At 33.9% G+C, this 14,221-nt stretch overlaps 1 protein-coding gene across 3 annotated transcripts; it reads left to right on the top strand.

Moving 5' to 3' along the window:
* Nucleotides 1–2,942: 2,942 nt before the first annotated feature.
* LOC123565957 (uncharacterized) lies at nucleotides 2,943–13,921 on the top strand. 3 transcript variants are annotated; one of them, XM_053528499.1, is made up of 2 exons: nucleotides 2,943–3,237; nucleotides 11,848–13,921. In XM_053528499.1, exon 2 carries the CDS (start codon nucleotides 11,871–11,873, stop codon nucleotides 13,158–13,160), a length of 1,290 nt encoding a protein of 429 aa, XP_053384474.1. In that variant the 5' UTR covers nucleotides 2,943–3,237; nucleotides 11,848–11,870; the 3' UTR covers nucleotides 13,161–13,921. The 3 variants fall into 3 exon arrangements, with proteins under 3 accessions (XP_053384474.1, XP_045215646.2, XP_053384476.1); XM_045359711.2 differs by lacking the exon at nucleotides 2,943–3,237 and adding an exon at nucleotides 6,373–6,530; XM_053528501.1 differs by lacking the exon at nucleotides 2,943–3,237 and adding an exon at nucleotides 8,286–8,469.
* The last annotated feature ends 300 nt before the right edge of the window (nucleotides 13,922–14,221 follow it).

Here is a 14,221-nt window from a genome sequence, read left to right as displayed (position 1 = left end):
AATATAGGAGTTGGTAGGTAATTGGTACGCACAATAAAGGTGTCTCATATGCTAAATTGGCTGGCTCTTTCAATAGGGGTGACACTATAATAAACAAGACCATTACCTTTTATAGATTTCTCTAAAGAAAAGATCTAATATGAACTGAAAAGATGTCAATGACACAGGTTAAATTGTTAAAAAATACGATAACAACAATATAAGAGCAATATATACATGAGCGAAATTATATATCTTTTAACAAGATTAAAGTATGTATGTGTAAATCAGTGTTTAGTCATACAACATCAGTACACTCAAAAACAGAAACAATTCTCAGTATAAAGCACCGAAAGATACACAAATTGACTGACAGACAAATAATGTTAATAACGTTTTCAGATAACATGAGTAATGTTATATGGACTAGCAAAGGGTTTATCTCCCTTTGTCATAGCAAAAACAAATGTTAACAGTGAGATCTTTTCTACCAGAGTAATCTATCTTCTTTTTGTGAGACAGTAAAAGCTTTGATTATAGTGTCCTTGTCTCTATTTCAAGGATAAAATCCGTTCACAGTTCAATTCGAATCGGTCTTTCCGGTTCCGGTCTAAGAACCATGGTTACCATTTCTGATTCATCCGGCAAAATTATCACAATTTCTTCTACCTTGGTTTTCATGCATGGCAAGAAAAGCACACTGAAAGTGTAACAACGTTCCCAGTAAGAAAAGTCCAACCCCAGATAAAACGAGGCGTCGTAGTTCCTTGTGCTCGGAAACACCGCACCTATAACAGTAAAGGTAAACTATTATTTTGCGGGGACTATGAATTGTGTAAATTGTAATGCAAAAGCAATATACCGTAAGATTATTTAATTTCCTTGGTAAGAAATTTCATGGTTTCGGTAAAAAAGATTTTTTTTCACTGTAATTGCAATATGTTGCTTTCAAATTTCGAAGACAAAATTAATAGAAATATTGCTTGTTCGTTGGGAAAAAGTCGAATATTACGTAACTGCGAAATTCACAAAAATTATATCCCTTACGACAGTTCATCACTATAAGATCAATGACAAAACAAGTGAATGAAGTACTGCCATGCATTGCGATACAATACATAGTCTCTTACTGGAAGGCAACTAATTTTCTCTAATGCAGTAAAGCATAATGATCTGATATCATTCTGTCAATATCACTGATCAGACAGGAAAAGGTCAAGGTTGACTGTTGGTGTCGTACACGATACGTCGTCTTATTATGAGGTACATTTGTGCAAAGTAATATTAAAATCCCTTTAAGGATTGTTGAGTTACAGACCGGACAGGAAAAATCCCTGTTGACATTTGACCTAAAAGTACAACCTTCATCTCTAAGCTAGGGGTCCGGATTTTACACATGACACGTGGACTCAGCATGGGGAACATTTGTGCCAGATAATTATAAAATCCCTTGATGAATGACAAAGTTATGAACCGGATACGAAATTGCGGACGTTCTTACGAACGGACCTTTACTGGGTATTTCTTTTGTTATAAAGTACCCAACAAACAACAAAAAGTACCCAATGAGAAGTATGGAATAAATAGGATTTACTGTCACCTATTGTCCTCAGTACCCAACAAATGTTCTCTTGTTTGCTCGGACAGACGGATTGACGGACGAACGGGCAGACGGTTGGACGGACGGGAAAGCGCAATCCTATAGTCCTTGGAACTGATTTCCAATATAACATAAGAATTAGTTGACAGGTGATAAATTATGTATACACAATATTACTGGAAGGACCTTAACCGTGTGTATGGGGGAAGGATCCTGACTGTTTGATAGATCGCTCCTTGACTGAATGTTTGCTACTTCATACCCTTTAAGTGCTGTAGGTAAAATATAACCTTTGGCCTTGAAGAAGAAAAGACGTTTACTAAGTAGCAAATGAAACACGTGTAATTACATCTGTAAGCTGTATGCTGCATATCTACACTGCAATGTTAATTGTGAATCTAGTACTGAAAGACTTCACGACAATAGAATGCCTGTATAAGTGTGTAAGTATTCTGAGATACACATGTCATATGTTTTATGGGCTCGTTGTTCATTTTGTACTTCAACGAAAATGTAAATTTTCAACAGAAAAGATCAAAGGTACATTTTAAGCTAACAGTCTGTCCTACCATTTATTTGAAAACGTGTTTTTTACTGCTTAGCGACTGTTAGCAGTCCGAAAGGTATTGTCAGTTGACAGCATTATGCATACAGCTAAATATGAAAAAAAAAAAGATCTTAAAGTGCTACTACTTCAGTTGCTATGGAACATGCAAAGTGCAAATTTGTGTAATTTCAGGCGTGGAAACGTCCTCAGAGAAGCTTAGCGTCTTTAAGCAAGACAGCAGGATTGCATATTACAAAGTCATATCTAGATTTGTTTTAAAAAGCTCTTGAACCCTGAAATATGGTACGAAAGATTCTATTTTGCTGGTGGTAGGTGTTCAAAGTACGACGATCTTAATAGTGCCACTAGGGATCCTCGGACCTGAATTATCTTGTTACCTGCACAACGTCATGTGGCCTACTACAAGTCTATAAAGATTTTTAAAAAATCCTTCTGTCAGATATGGAGAAGTAGTGTTCACAGGGTTAGGCCTATTTAATATGATGGCAAAATTTTAAAGTTGAATTATCTCCTCTTGGGAACCACAGACCTGGGTTATATCTTCAGGTGATGTAGACGGACGGACGGACGGACAAGGTGACTCCAATATACCCCCTTTAAACTTTGACGGTGTTAAAATGAATATTGTAAGTGAAATACCGATTTATCTTCGCTAAAGCTGGACTCCTCCTCCATTTTGTTGGTATTCCCGCGTTTACAGAATAAACAAATAAGTAATAACAAATAAGTAATAACAAATAAGTCATAAGAAGTAACTAAAATGTCCCTCCAGGGCTTCCGTATCAGGGCAAAAATCACGAATTGATGTTGGCTAATTTGATATAATATCTTAAATTCCCATTATATCGTCATGTATCTTTTATATCTTTTTTTATTGAAACACAATAGATAATTGATATTAAATTTCATTAGAAAACAATGTTATGAAACTATGAAATAGGTCATGTCTGATATGTCTTGTTTATGACAGATATTTAAGATAAATATTACATGATAAACAGTAATAACATTGTTTACATGTAACAGTCATTGGAGTAGTAAATACCATACATAAAATAAATATTCAAACAGACATGGAATATTGTGTAACGTAAGTTAGTTGAATACATTTTAGATATAATATATAGAGGATATTTGTTTGTTTTGGGAAACAAGACGCGCGTAAACGAACATGACGTCAGACGTGTTGTGACGTTAGAAAGACGCACACAACATAAAGTTCCATTTTATTTTATTACTAGAGCACACTACGTGTATATATGCCATATATCCATATTTGTACTGATGTGCAAGACGTTGCGGTTCGGACAGGTTATGTGGATGCTTATAAGTTATAAGGCACAATGAAAAAACGTATTCTTCCAAAACATCGAAGTCAGACGCTCTGTGCACGTGCCGGAAGTACACATTTTTAATTCGATATATTTATCTCATTCGGTATATCGTATGTTACCGTAGTGGGATTGATCCCCTTTAATATTGTAATGCTATTCATCAGGGTGTACAGAAAGTCTGTTATGGAAAGTAAGACATTGAAAATAAGATCCGTAAAGTTTATCAGTCATATAAAATGCTGATATGTTTACATATGACTGTTGCGGAAATTTGGTTAATACCAGATTTTCTCATGGATTGTGGTCTATCTTATCAAGATTGTTTTCATATGTTTTCACCAAATGACCCACAACTTCCAATTCAAATGCTTCACAATTCGACGATGATCATAAAAAAATGATATAAGGTAGTTCGCAGGTTGTCAACACGGCGGCCGTTCGTCCGGCCGCAGGGTACCTGTGGTTTCTAACGTACACCAGACCGTATCAATCGTGAGTCTTCAATGAAGACCATACAGCTATGTTAACTTGTTACCCTCGTAATGTTTCGGCCTTTGCCATTTTTGTACTCAGTACTAAAAACTAAAATAAATTGTTTATACCAAAGATACGTTATACAAATTACTATATCGTATTTACTTAATAAAATTCTAATACATGTCGCCGGTAATAATATTATTAATATAGGAATAAAATTAAACATTCGCAAAACATTACTTCCATACTGAAGAATTGGGTAAAGTCGATTCTATTATCTGTCCTTGTTTATCGAGATCAACGCTTTACATTGTTGTCTCCCATAGATCGTCTAGCTAAATATCGATCACTATCAGATATCAAACCGTTATGGTTCGGCTATCTCCGCTTATCATATCACGGGAGGTGCAGTTGTGGCGAGCACAGATATAACTAAATGAATCAAAGTACTGAGAGGACTGATGGGGGCAATGCTATGCAGTTTCAAGACTTGATGTAACCCATTCATGTCAGGGGAATACATGCAGGCATTATGTAATGCACTTGTGTGTAGCAAGAAATGGAGTGGTCACAACTTTAACAGTGCACAACAATAAAATTTATTAACTTTATGTTCAATACACTTCTATATTATGTTCAAAATGTAAAGATAAAAGATCTAGCCTTGTTCAGTAGCAGTTGTTCATCGACAAACAAAAACCTTTCATTGCCAGATTTGATAAAATGAAAAAGATAAAGCTATACAATGTATTTCAATTTCTTCAATACTTCTGTTTGCACTCTATGTCCTGACATCATGTGTTCTTGACAGTGTAACAGAAACAGGCAAACTTTGTAACACTTTATGAAAGTTTGGAAAGAAAGTCAAAATATTCCTATATGTGAAAGTTTAAAGGAACAGGATTTCTTTGAACTGACATTGAAAAAATCTAGGCTAAGTTTTCTAATGTGTACAATACTAATCAAATAAAAAGGTCAGGAATGTGTTTTGTTACAAATAAGCATCATTTTAATAAAGAGTCGTCATTAATTAACACACAAACACCCGTAAAAAATATTTTTATAGATCTACCTTTTTTCCATTCCAATTATTGCTAAAATTCAGTAACTGTTTTCTTAAAAACATACATGATATATGGTGAAATTATTATTCATATTGTTTGTTATGTTTGTTGATCAAAATAACATTGTCTGATTCAATTTTAAGTTATTTAATATACACCTGTATTTCAAACTATCAATACCATAATATAAGAAATACATTAAAACTATGAAAACCGTGATTTGTCATATCAATGAACCTACCGAACTGGCGTATCCAGTTAGGTTCCAGTAAATTAGGATACGAAACGCCCGTGGAAAAAAGAACAAGATTTCTGGTGGTTCTGTCTTCGAATATCACCATCAAAAGCCATTTGCACCCCCAGATAGATGAAATACATTAAACTGGTAACATAAATGTACATCTGCAGGGATAATTACCAAGAAAATGAGGCTGAAATATAACGGGCACCTGCGGCAAGTTATCATCGCGGAATGGTGGATTACCTCCCATAGCAAAAATTATGAAAAATGATGAAATACGTATATGTATGCGCAAATATAACAGTATTTAGCGCACTTTTTACGTTAACTCCCTGGGACCGAAATGCGACTATAGGCGTTATATTTTGTACCCCAGTAGCGTCGATATCCGACTATACGCACGTTATCAGGACTCGATCCCAGGACGGCGATTGACGATTATAGTCGCGGCACCGAGATCATGCTGATTGTGACATGTACCTTTTAATTTTTGATAATCTTGGCAAAAGCAAAATTATTTTGCATACTGGGTATTATTTCTTAGATGTTATAATTAGTGCTAATTAGTTCCCTTGTTAAAATAAGTGTTTGCCATTATGCGACCACGTAAAGACGAAATCCACTGTGTTTCGTTCATACTGTACGTATTTCAAAGGAGTAAAATAATGTCGTCTGCCAAAAATCTTTCTTAAAATAAAGAAAATATTCATTATCATACAGCTTCTGACATATCAGTTCCGTCCGATGATGATTCAGACGATGAAATTCCATTATCAGTTAAATAAATGGTCGGAAAATGTTAAGTTTTAGAAGGCTGAAATATTCGTACACTTACATCGAATACGATACAAACCGAAAAACATGAACACAACAAAACATATTCTATAAAATACAAAAACAACGTGACTACATAAACATATGATTGTAAATTTAATAACCTTTCAAGGGTAAATGCATATATTACAACTTAACTGTCTCATCGCGTGTCACAAAACGTTTGTGTACATATATACATCAAAATTAAACAAATGCATGATCGATATTCACACAAAAACGGGTGTCAGTTTTCAGTATTGCTTTTGTCAATAGTCTTTGTAAATATTGTATTTCTATTCAAAGAACTTAAATGTCTTTACATGTGAAAAAGTAAGCGAACCAGAAACGTTCAAATATTTTCAACGCAGTAGGTTCGTTAAAACTGTGAATACTTCGAAGTGAAAATATTGAAATAGGATATAAAAATATTTTTTGAAACTTCGAAGATTTTGTAAGTTTATTTTAATTCATTTTAATCACCAATGATTCCCTGCATGATTTCAATTGACTGCATGCGCGTGAGATTGTGATAAGATCAGAAAATGTTCTTCGACGTTAGGTGGTAATTCTTATCTCGCCGCAGCAGATATATTACGATATCGGCCTCAGGGAGTTAAACGATAATTTTCCTGCAGATAAATACCAGTTTGATCAGCGTATATGGCGTTTTTTTTAAATATAAAAATCTGGGAATTAATTTTTCATCGGTCCTTTTTCAAGGATTTCCCAAACATTATATATTAAACACGTCATATACATAATGTTCTGATCTTTAGACTAAAGAATCGGGCACATGTTCAGTTTGGGAAATGCTGTACTTTTCCAGAATAAGCGCGTTTTTTTGTCTCTATAAAGGTCGGATTTCAGAAAAAAGTAAAAAAATATCTCCCCTGATTTGCGATGGCGTGGTGGTTGCTATTGAAATTACTGCATGCCCGCAAGATTCTGATGCCATAACTTTTGACAACATCTCCATGGATTCAAACCTTCCCTAGATGGCTTGTATATTCAGGATGCTCTCTCCAATTCACAGTACGTATCCATATCGACGCACTCTTTGCGAAATCTGCTACATCGGCGATTTCTTTGCGTCGGCACCGGTTATATTTTGCTATAAACAGTGCCCAGGTTGGTATGGGAGGCGAAAAATCGAGCTGCCATCCATGATAATAGGTATGCTGCTCAAAAATAAGTAGAGCACTGAACATAACATTGTCTTTTCTATGTTTTATGGTGTTTACTTTTTAATTATCAGCGATTTTGCTCGCAACTCGATGAAATTCGTTGATGGTGTACTGACATGGAACACTAGCCCGACTTTTTCAACAGTCTTTAACCAGTTTTTGCTTTGATATCATACATATCAAGCGCACTATTTGTATTCATTTATCAATATTCTTCCAAATAATAAAGATAAATAGGCCGAAATGTAAATGGAATTTTTCAAAACTATTTACTTTCGGTTTTGTCGTGGCACCGACGGTCTTCTCTGCATATTAGTTGTTTTTTTTTAGGTTTATAGCAAAAAATCGCCGGTGCTGACGCAAGAAACCGCCGATTAAGCATATTTCGCAAGGAGTCCGCCGATATGGATATGCACCGTGCAATTGTGTATTAATTTTTAGTAACTATTTGAAATTCAATTCATTTTTATGCAACTTCTGTGGACAAGACATTTTGATTAATGATTTACAGCTGATTTCGAGATCAAAATATATAATTATACATAATATGCAATCATGAATAAGGACGGTCCGACCAAGTACATAAGTATGCCTTTAAGCTTTAAAATGTTCTTAATAGTTGGTGTAAAACAGAAGTAATCTGTTCATAGTTGATTTTACGAATTCGAACAATGAGAGAAAAAAAAATCTACTGACGATTATTAGATTAGATAATAATTACAAAAAATCAAACTGTCAAATTAATTCCTACCCGCCCCCACCCCCCTCCCCACCCAACCCGAACCAAATAATTCATAAATTCAAACTGACGAATAAGTAATGAATTTTTTCAACCTATTCTATTTCAAGTAAAACACTGTTTTTTATTTTGTTTTTCATTATTATTATTTTTATATAGTATTGATTTTTATAAATAACATATCTCTTGAAAATATTTTCTTAGACTGCAAAAAGTATTTCATTTCAGCACTGTTTTTCTGAAATAATATTTTAGAAATAACACCTGCACAGAAAAGATATTTTAACAGATTGCGAATCGAGATCTATAGGATATTGCCGCATATTTATAGATTCGCCTACTGATAAACGGTACTGATCGCCGCAGACTGAAGTTTCTCCTAATACACATCCACAACAGTGTCGAGGCACAGCGATGAAAAAATCAATAATCTATCGGCTTATCAGTGGCGTTGCAATTCCTTAGTAGTTAGTATTTTCACTCAGAATCATGAACACATTCTTTTTGAGCGTATTGAAATTAGTTAATTGGATTTCAGAATAGGTCACATGATTAAAACAAGTGTCGGTTTCAGAATCGATCACGTGATCAAATCAAGCGTCTTTATTATTCCTACGCTTAGAAGATATTATAATTTATATTTATAATGCAGTTTAGTTTTCTTCACATACTGTATTAAATAAAATGTGTAGATCTGTTTAATCATATCTGGATCAAAAATATTATTGCAAAATGCAATATGAAAGTTATGTTTGGTAAATACTTTTTAACTTGTTTTCTGTGTGTTGTCAGTTTGGTCATAAGCTCGACAAGAAAATTGAAAGACGGTTTGTTAAATCTGGGGGCATTGCCCCCAAAAACTGTGTCTATATCCAATAATAGAAAAAACATACTCTTATGTACCGTTAAGATTAAATATATTTCTTGTTAGTTTTATTTACAGAATATTCAAAGAAAGAACACATTGTAATCAAAGTAATGGATTTCTAGGAATTTTATCAGTTATATGATTCCTTTTACCTGTACACACCTTTATTTTGTGTTGCCTCTCAATCTTCTAGTTTCTAATGAACCTGTCATAGGTAATATAATATTAAAATGATAAACTCTAATGGACAATTGTCAATAAATTTTGTTATGGACTGAAAGGTTTATGTCCACGGGTTATGCAGAAATGGTCTCTTTTTTTTTTATAAAATCTTACACTTTTCTCAGTTTATCAAATTAACCAGGTTCAGTTAGTTCATTAGATGACACAAAACAATGTTCTAATTCAACACAAAATAAAAGATATATATTGGTTCTGGTTAAATTACCGTTTTCGCTTTTATTTGGATGCTATCATCCCTGGGTACATTTTATCTTCTTTGTTTCTCATCAGTACTTCATGTAATTAATGCCCTGACTGTTATCTCTTTGTTTGGCGCTTCATCCAACTGTGTTTGTAACTACTTAATTATTCAATTTTATACTTCGAAATTTATTCGTAGAAATCCTTTATTTTGATGACACTGTATACGTTTTTGAAATTCTGTAAATAAAACTAGCAAAAACATATATCCTAAACTGTACTAAAAGCAATATTAGGGATCATATTTCGACTGGTTTTATCAGCATCAGTGTCAATTCAATTCAACTGGACCATGTATAACAGTAAGCCAATTCATATTAATTGCTGCGCAGGTTTCATGAATCTTGTAAAACTGAACAAACAAGGATATTTGTCAATAAAACTAAAATGTGGATAAATGTCCTTGTTTGTCCAGTTTTACTAATTTTGTTTGGGCAGCAGGGTATATAGATTATTGCATAATTCTCAGGGCTGATTCCACGGGTCATGCAAAAATGCTCTCATTTTGATTAAATCAATCATTCTTCAAGTGTACGTATAAGTAAGTAGTTTCATTTAACACACGAATTGTCTTACCTTCTTTTGGACAACACGGTCCAACGCAACTTCAATTGATGCTGATAAAACAAGTCGAAATATGAGCCCTAACATTTTTTCTAAGCTAGTTCTATTTACAGAGTGTATAAATTGTCATCAAAGTGAAGACTTCATAGGAATACATTTTGAAGTAAAACTAAGACAGGAATATATTAAGTAAATACATATAAATCTGAGGACAGCCTTCACTTCGGAATGCCAAACAAAGTGATAACAGACAGGACATTAATTAGCACTGATGAAAAACAATAACGTGTTGTCAGTAAGAAGATAAGACAATTCAATTCGCCCCCGCCATTTTACCTTGTTAATTCTCGTGTTTTCGCTCGGCGGGGTCGCGGGGCGAAAACGCGAAATGGCAGAAATCAGCCACCATAGTTATGTGACTAGTCTTACAGGTAGGCGTTTTCTTAAAATATACAACTTTCTGCAAAAGATAATTTACGTATGTATTTAATCTGAAACATAATTTTTATATATTAAAATTGAATATTAGAAATGAAAGCTGTTTTATACTAATCGAAACTTGAATCGCTCCCTCGATATTTTTTGTAGACTTCACAAAAATTAGAAAAGTATTTTGTAAATAACACATACAATTTCAACAAAATCGAGCAATGTTCTGATACCAATTGATACATTTTATGTCAAAAATCCACAAAATGCTCATAAATGTCCATACTTTGCAAACGAGAGAATTATAATGCAGGAAAGCATGACAAAAACACAATCTATATCATGTCACATTAAAAATGTCATTTGTTATTTGTATCTTCATAAAACTCGTTGAATAAAAACAAAACTTGTATCTGTACTTCGGCGATTAAATAGGTAGAAATCATAAAATGACTAAAATTATATATTTGCACCCTTTGATTTTCTTCAAATTTTCCCGTGTTCTTAACATCATGTTGGTTTAAATGTCTGAGAAATTTCATATATGTACTGTAAGTATTATGAAAAATATTGCCAACATACTAGTATTGAAATGCATTAGAAGTTTTGATTAGTGTATCATGACTCTTTTACTGTGATTATCTGACCTGCTTTATGAATATTGTGATATATTCAGATTTCAATATGTATTTAAAAACATACTGATAAATATGTATAGGTAAGATGATTGATATAACCCGCTTGTTATACGAATTATCTTACCTTCTTATTGACAACATGGTCCGATACAACTTCGATTACGATAATGACACTGATGCTGCTGAATTAGTCTGGCTTCCGAATAGATAAGATAATCTGTTGTTGTTGTTGTTGTTATGTTTGAAAAAGAAGTCTGTTATATATTCTGACTTCATCAGTTTTTGCTCCGATTATCCTTTGTTTTGAGAAGACAAGGGACATAATTATACAAAATTTGAATAGCCTCTGGAGTTGTCTCCTGTAAACAAAACACAGGGCTGAACACAGACTACTGTTGAATATCAGCCAGAACATTCATTCTAGTATATATTAGATTAGATAGATACAATCATTTCTGGGTACGTTTTATCTTCTCACCGGTACTAATTAATGCTCTGCCTGTTATCACTTGGTATGATATTCAGAAATAAATGCTACACTCAGTTTTATATGTATTCACATAATTATTCCTATTTCATGTTACACTTTTAAATATATTCCTAGGAATCCTTTACTTTGATTACAATGTACACATTTTTGAAACATTCTGTCAATGAAACTAGCAAGAAAATATAGATAGCCTAAATATATACAAGAGGTAACGTTAGGGTTAATACTTCAATTTGTTTTATCAGCATCAATGCCATTTTAATAATTGAAAAAGCAACGGACGGTATTGTCAATTGGAACATAAATTGCTTCGCAAGTTACTTGAGACCATTAAGTCTTCACTTTTCACGGTCACGTGTATTTTGCACTGCAGATTATTCATCCGGAGGCTGGGAAATGGAAGTCTCTGAAAAAACAGCGCTGTCGTCAGAAGTTGTTCAAAGTTTGAGTGAAGATATAAACAAACTTTCCCTGTCTAATACGACCTGCATGGATATTAACGATTGTATGCAAACTATTGTAAAAGCTGACTTTCAGAAACTCAAACTGGTAGACAAGAGCAATGCTTCCAAATCCAATTCCGATTTCAACCTTGCAGTCAAGTGCCTGATGAAATTCTCCCATAATATTTTCACCGCTTTAAAAGTAGTGGGGAAGTCTCCTGGCCAAGCAGGAACTGTATATAAAGTTGCCACTGTTATAGTCGGGTTATTTTTTGCAGAAGATGTTTCTTCAGTTGTAGCCAAGAGATTTGAAAATACCTTGGATGCAGATCTAAGGGCTAAATGCCGAGCAACATGTGTAAAGATAAGTCACTGTATCAACTACATGCAAGGATTGCCATACCCGGGAAAACTTCGGGATGAAGAGAAAAAAATGCACTTATTGTTAATGGCCACAGACGTCCCTGTTCAAACCGGACTAGATGAAGTTTTATACTTAGGTGAAAAAATTAGGGAAATGGTTCAAACAGCAACAGGAGATATGAGCAAATTTGATTGTTTGATGAATAATGTTGAACTGTATTGCTGTCTAGCAACATTTCGAGAGCTATTTCTCCTGTATCGCTTTGCTTTTCAGTCGTTGTTTGAGGTGAATGCAGAGTCTGTCAAAAATGTTCTTGAGTCACAAATTTCTAATGATCAGTCTGTTTTGGAATTCCTTCACAAACCAACCATTGAAACCGCAAAATTATACTATAATGTACAGAAAAGCGACTGGCCATTATCCAAATCTTTTTGTGAGAGACGTGAATTAGTTGTAGAAGATTTAGCTTGTCTAAATAAAGGGGTCTATAAAATTCAGTCTGTTCAAACTAAACATACGTTACATACAAAGGGCAGTAGTATGTTAGGACGCAAGGCAGTATGTGGGGTATATTTGGAATCAAGTCGTAGGAAAAAAAATGTCTTCTCAATTCAGTCTGATTCGCAATACCTCGGTGAGTCAGAATGCACAAAGTACGTAGGCTTGTCAGACGGATATATTGACTGGTATATTTTAAAGGTACATGGGAGTGTCTCTTCTGACAAACCGTGTTTTCTGATATGGTTAGATTCAGATATTGACAAGTGCATGTGTGATAATTCGTTTTCTTATACAATGATGGGAACACTTTACCCAACATCTCTGGCTACTTCAAAAGAGCTAGGTTCAAATTTTTTCTGGACCCTTGAACCAATCTAAACGTTTCTATTTCCTCCAAAAAGCTGTCAAAAACATTAAAAGTATCATGATTATAATTGTAAATTTTGTAAACAAAATACAAGGTACATGTATATGTTTGCCTGTGTTCGGGTTTATCGGTGTTTTATATTTTAAGTTTCAGTTAATAAAAGACGCTGTCTTCTTGTAGCAGTGAGCACAATGCCCACCTTTACAGTGTTGCCACATTGGAATAACACATTACATAATACCCTACCCAGTTACATTATACTAACACCGGGTAAACCAGGTCTTGAATTAGCCTCAATGCTGAGCCAGGCGAGGAAAATGCTAGTTCCATTTTGTACGTATTTTGTATGACAGCAGGGGAGCGAACCCATTATCTCCCACACTTGAAGCGTAGACTACCGAGGCAGTAACGTAGTTACATTGATGCTTTGGAAGTTCCTGTAAAATTGCTATTTTAAGGATTTTTGTTGGGTGGATTGGAATGGCTTTGGTGGTATGTTATTAACAGATAATTTCTGAGTAAATTGTTGATCACCCTTCATGAGTCCTTTCAGCTGCTTATTTAGATTTTTAATTGCTATCATTAGGACTTTTCAGTTTCAGATATTAATTAAGTTACATTCATGTTTATCTTTCAATTTTTGATATATTTAAGTTTTTGAAGATTTCTGTAATAATTCCTATTGGCAACATTTTTGCATTGTTAGAATTTGTATTAATAAATGAATTACTATACATTTATGTATATGAATAAAAATACATTGAAGTCTAAGTTTAAATGTTTTCAAAAAAAATCCCACCCATAGAGATATTTGTTGAGGAAAGGTCTACTAGGTACTACTATAAACGTTCTGGACATAACAACCTGACCAGACTTCTACACTGTACCAGTCTCTTGATCAAATGGTACGAACAAGCAAATGTGATGAATTGGTATCCCCGCCGAATGGGTTTGTGTTGAGGAATGGCAAAGAAATATATCCGGCAAAAAGTTTAGGATGTTAATAATAGCAAATAATTTCATTACATTTGAACTTAAAAGAACAGAAGTCCTTAAGAGAGCACAATCAAGT

This window comes from Mercenaria mercenaria, chromosome 17 (assembly GCF_021730395.1).
Source record: "Mercenaria mercenaria strain notata chromosome 17, MADL_Memer_1, whole genome shotgun sequence".
Lineage (NCBI taxonomy): Eukaryota > Metazoa > Mollusca > Bivalvia > Venerida > Veneridae > Mercenaria > Mercenaria mercenaria.
The sequence above is the reverse complement of the archived record's forward strand: the minus strand, read 5'-3'. Positions and strand labels throughout refer to the sequence as shown.

Coding starts and splice junctions, on each gene's coding strand:
- LOC123565957 (XM_053528499.1), top strand. CDS start 11,871: ATGGAAGTCTCTGAAAAAACAGCGCTGTCGTCAGAAGTTGTTCAAAGT.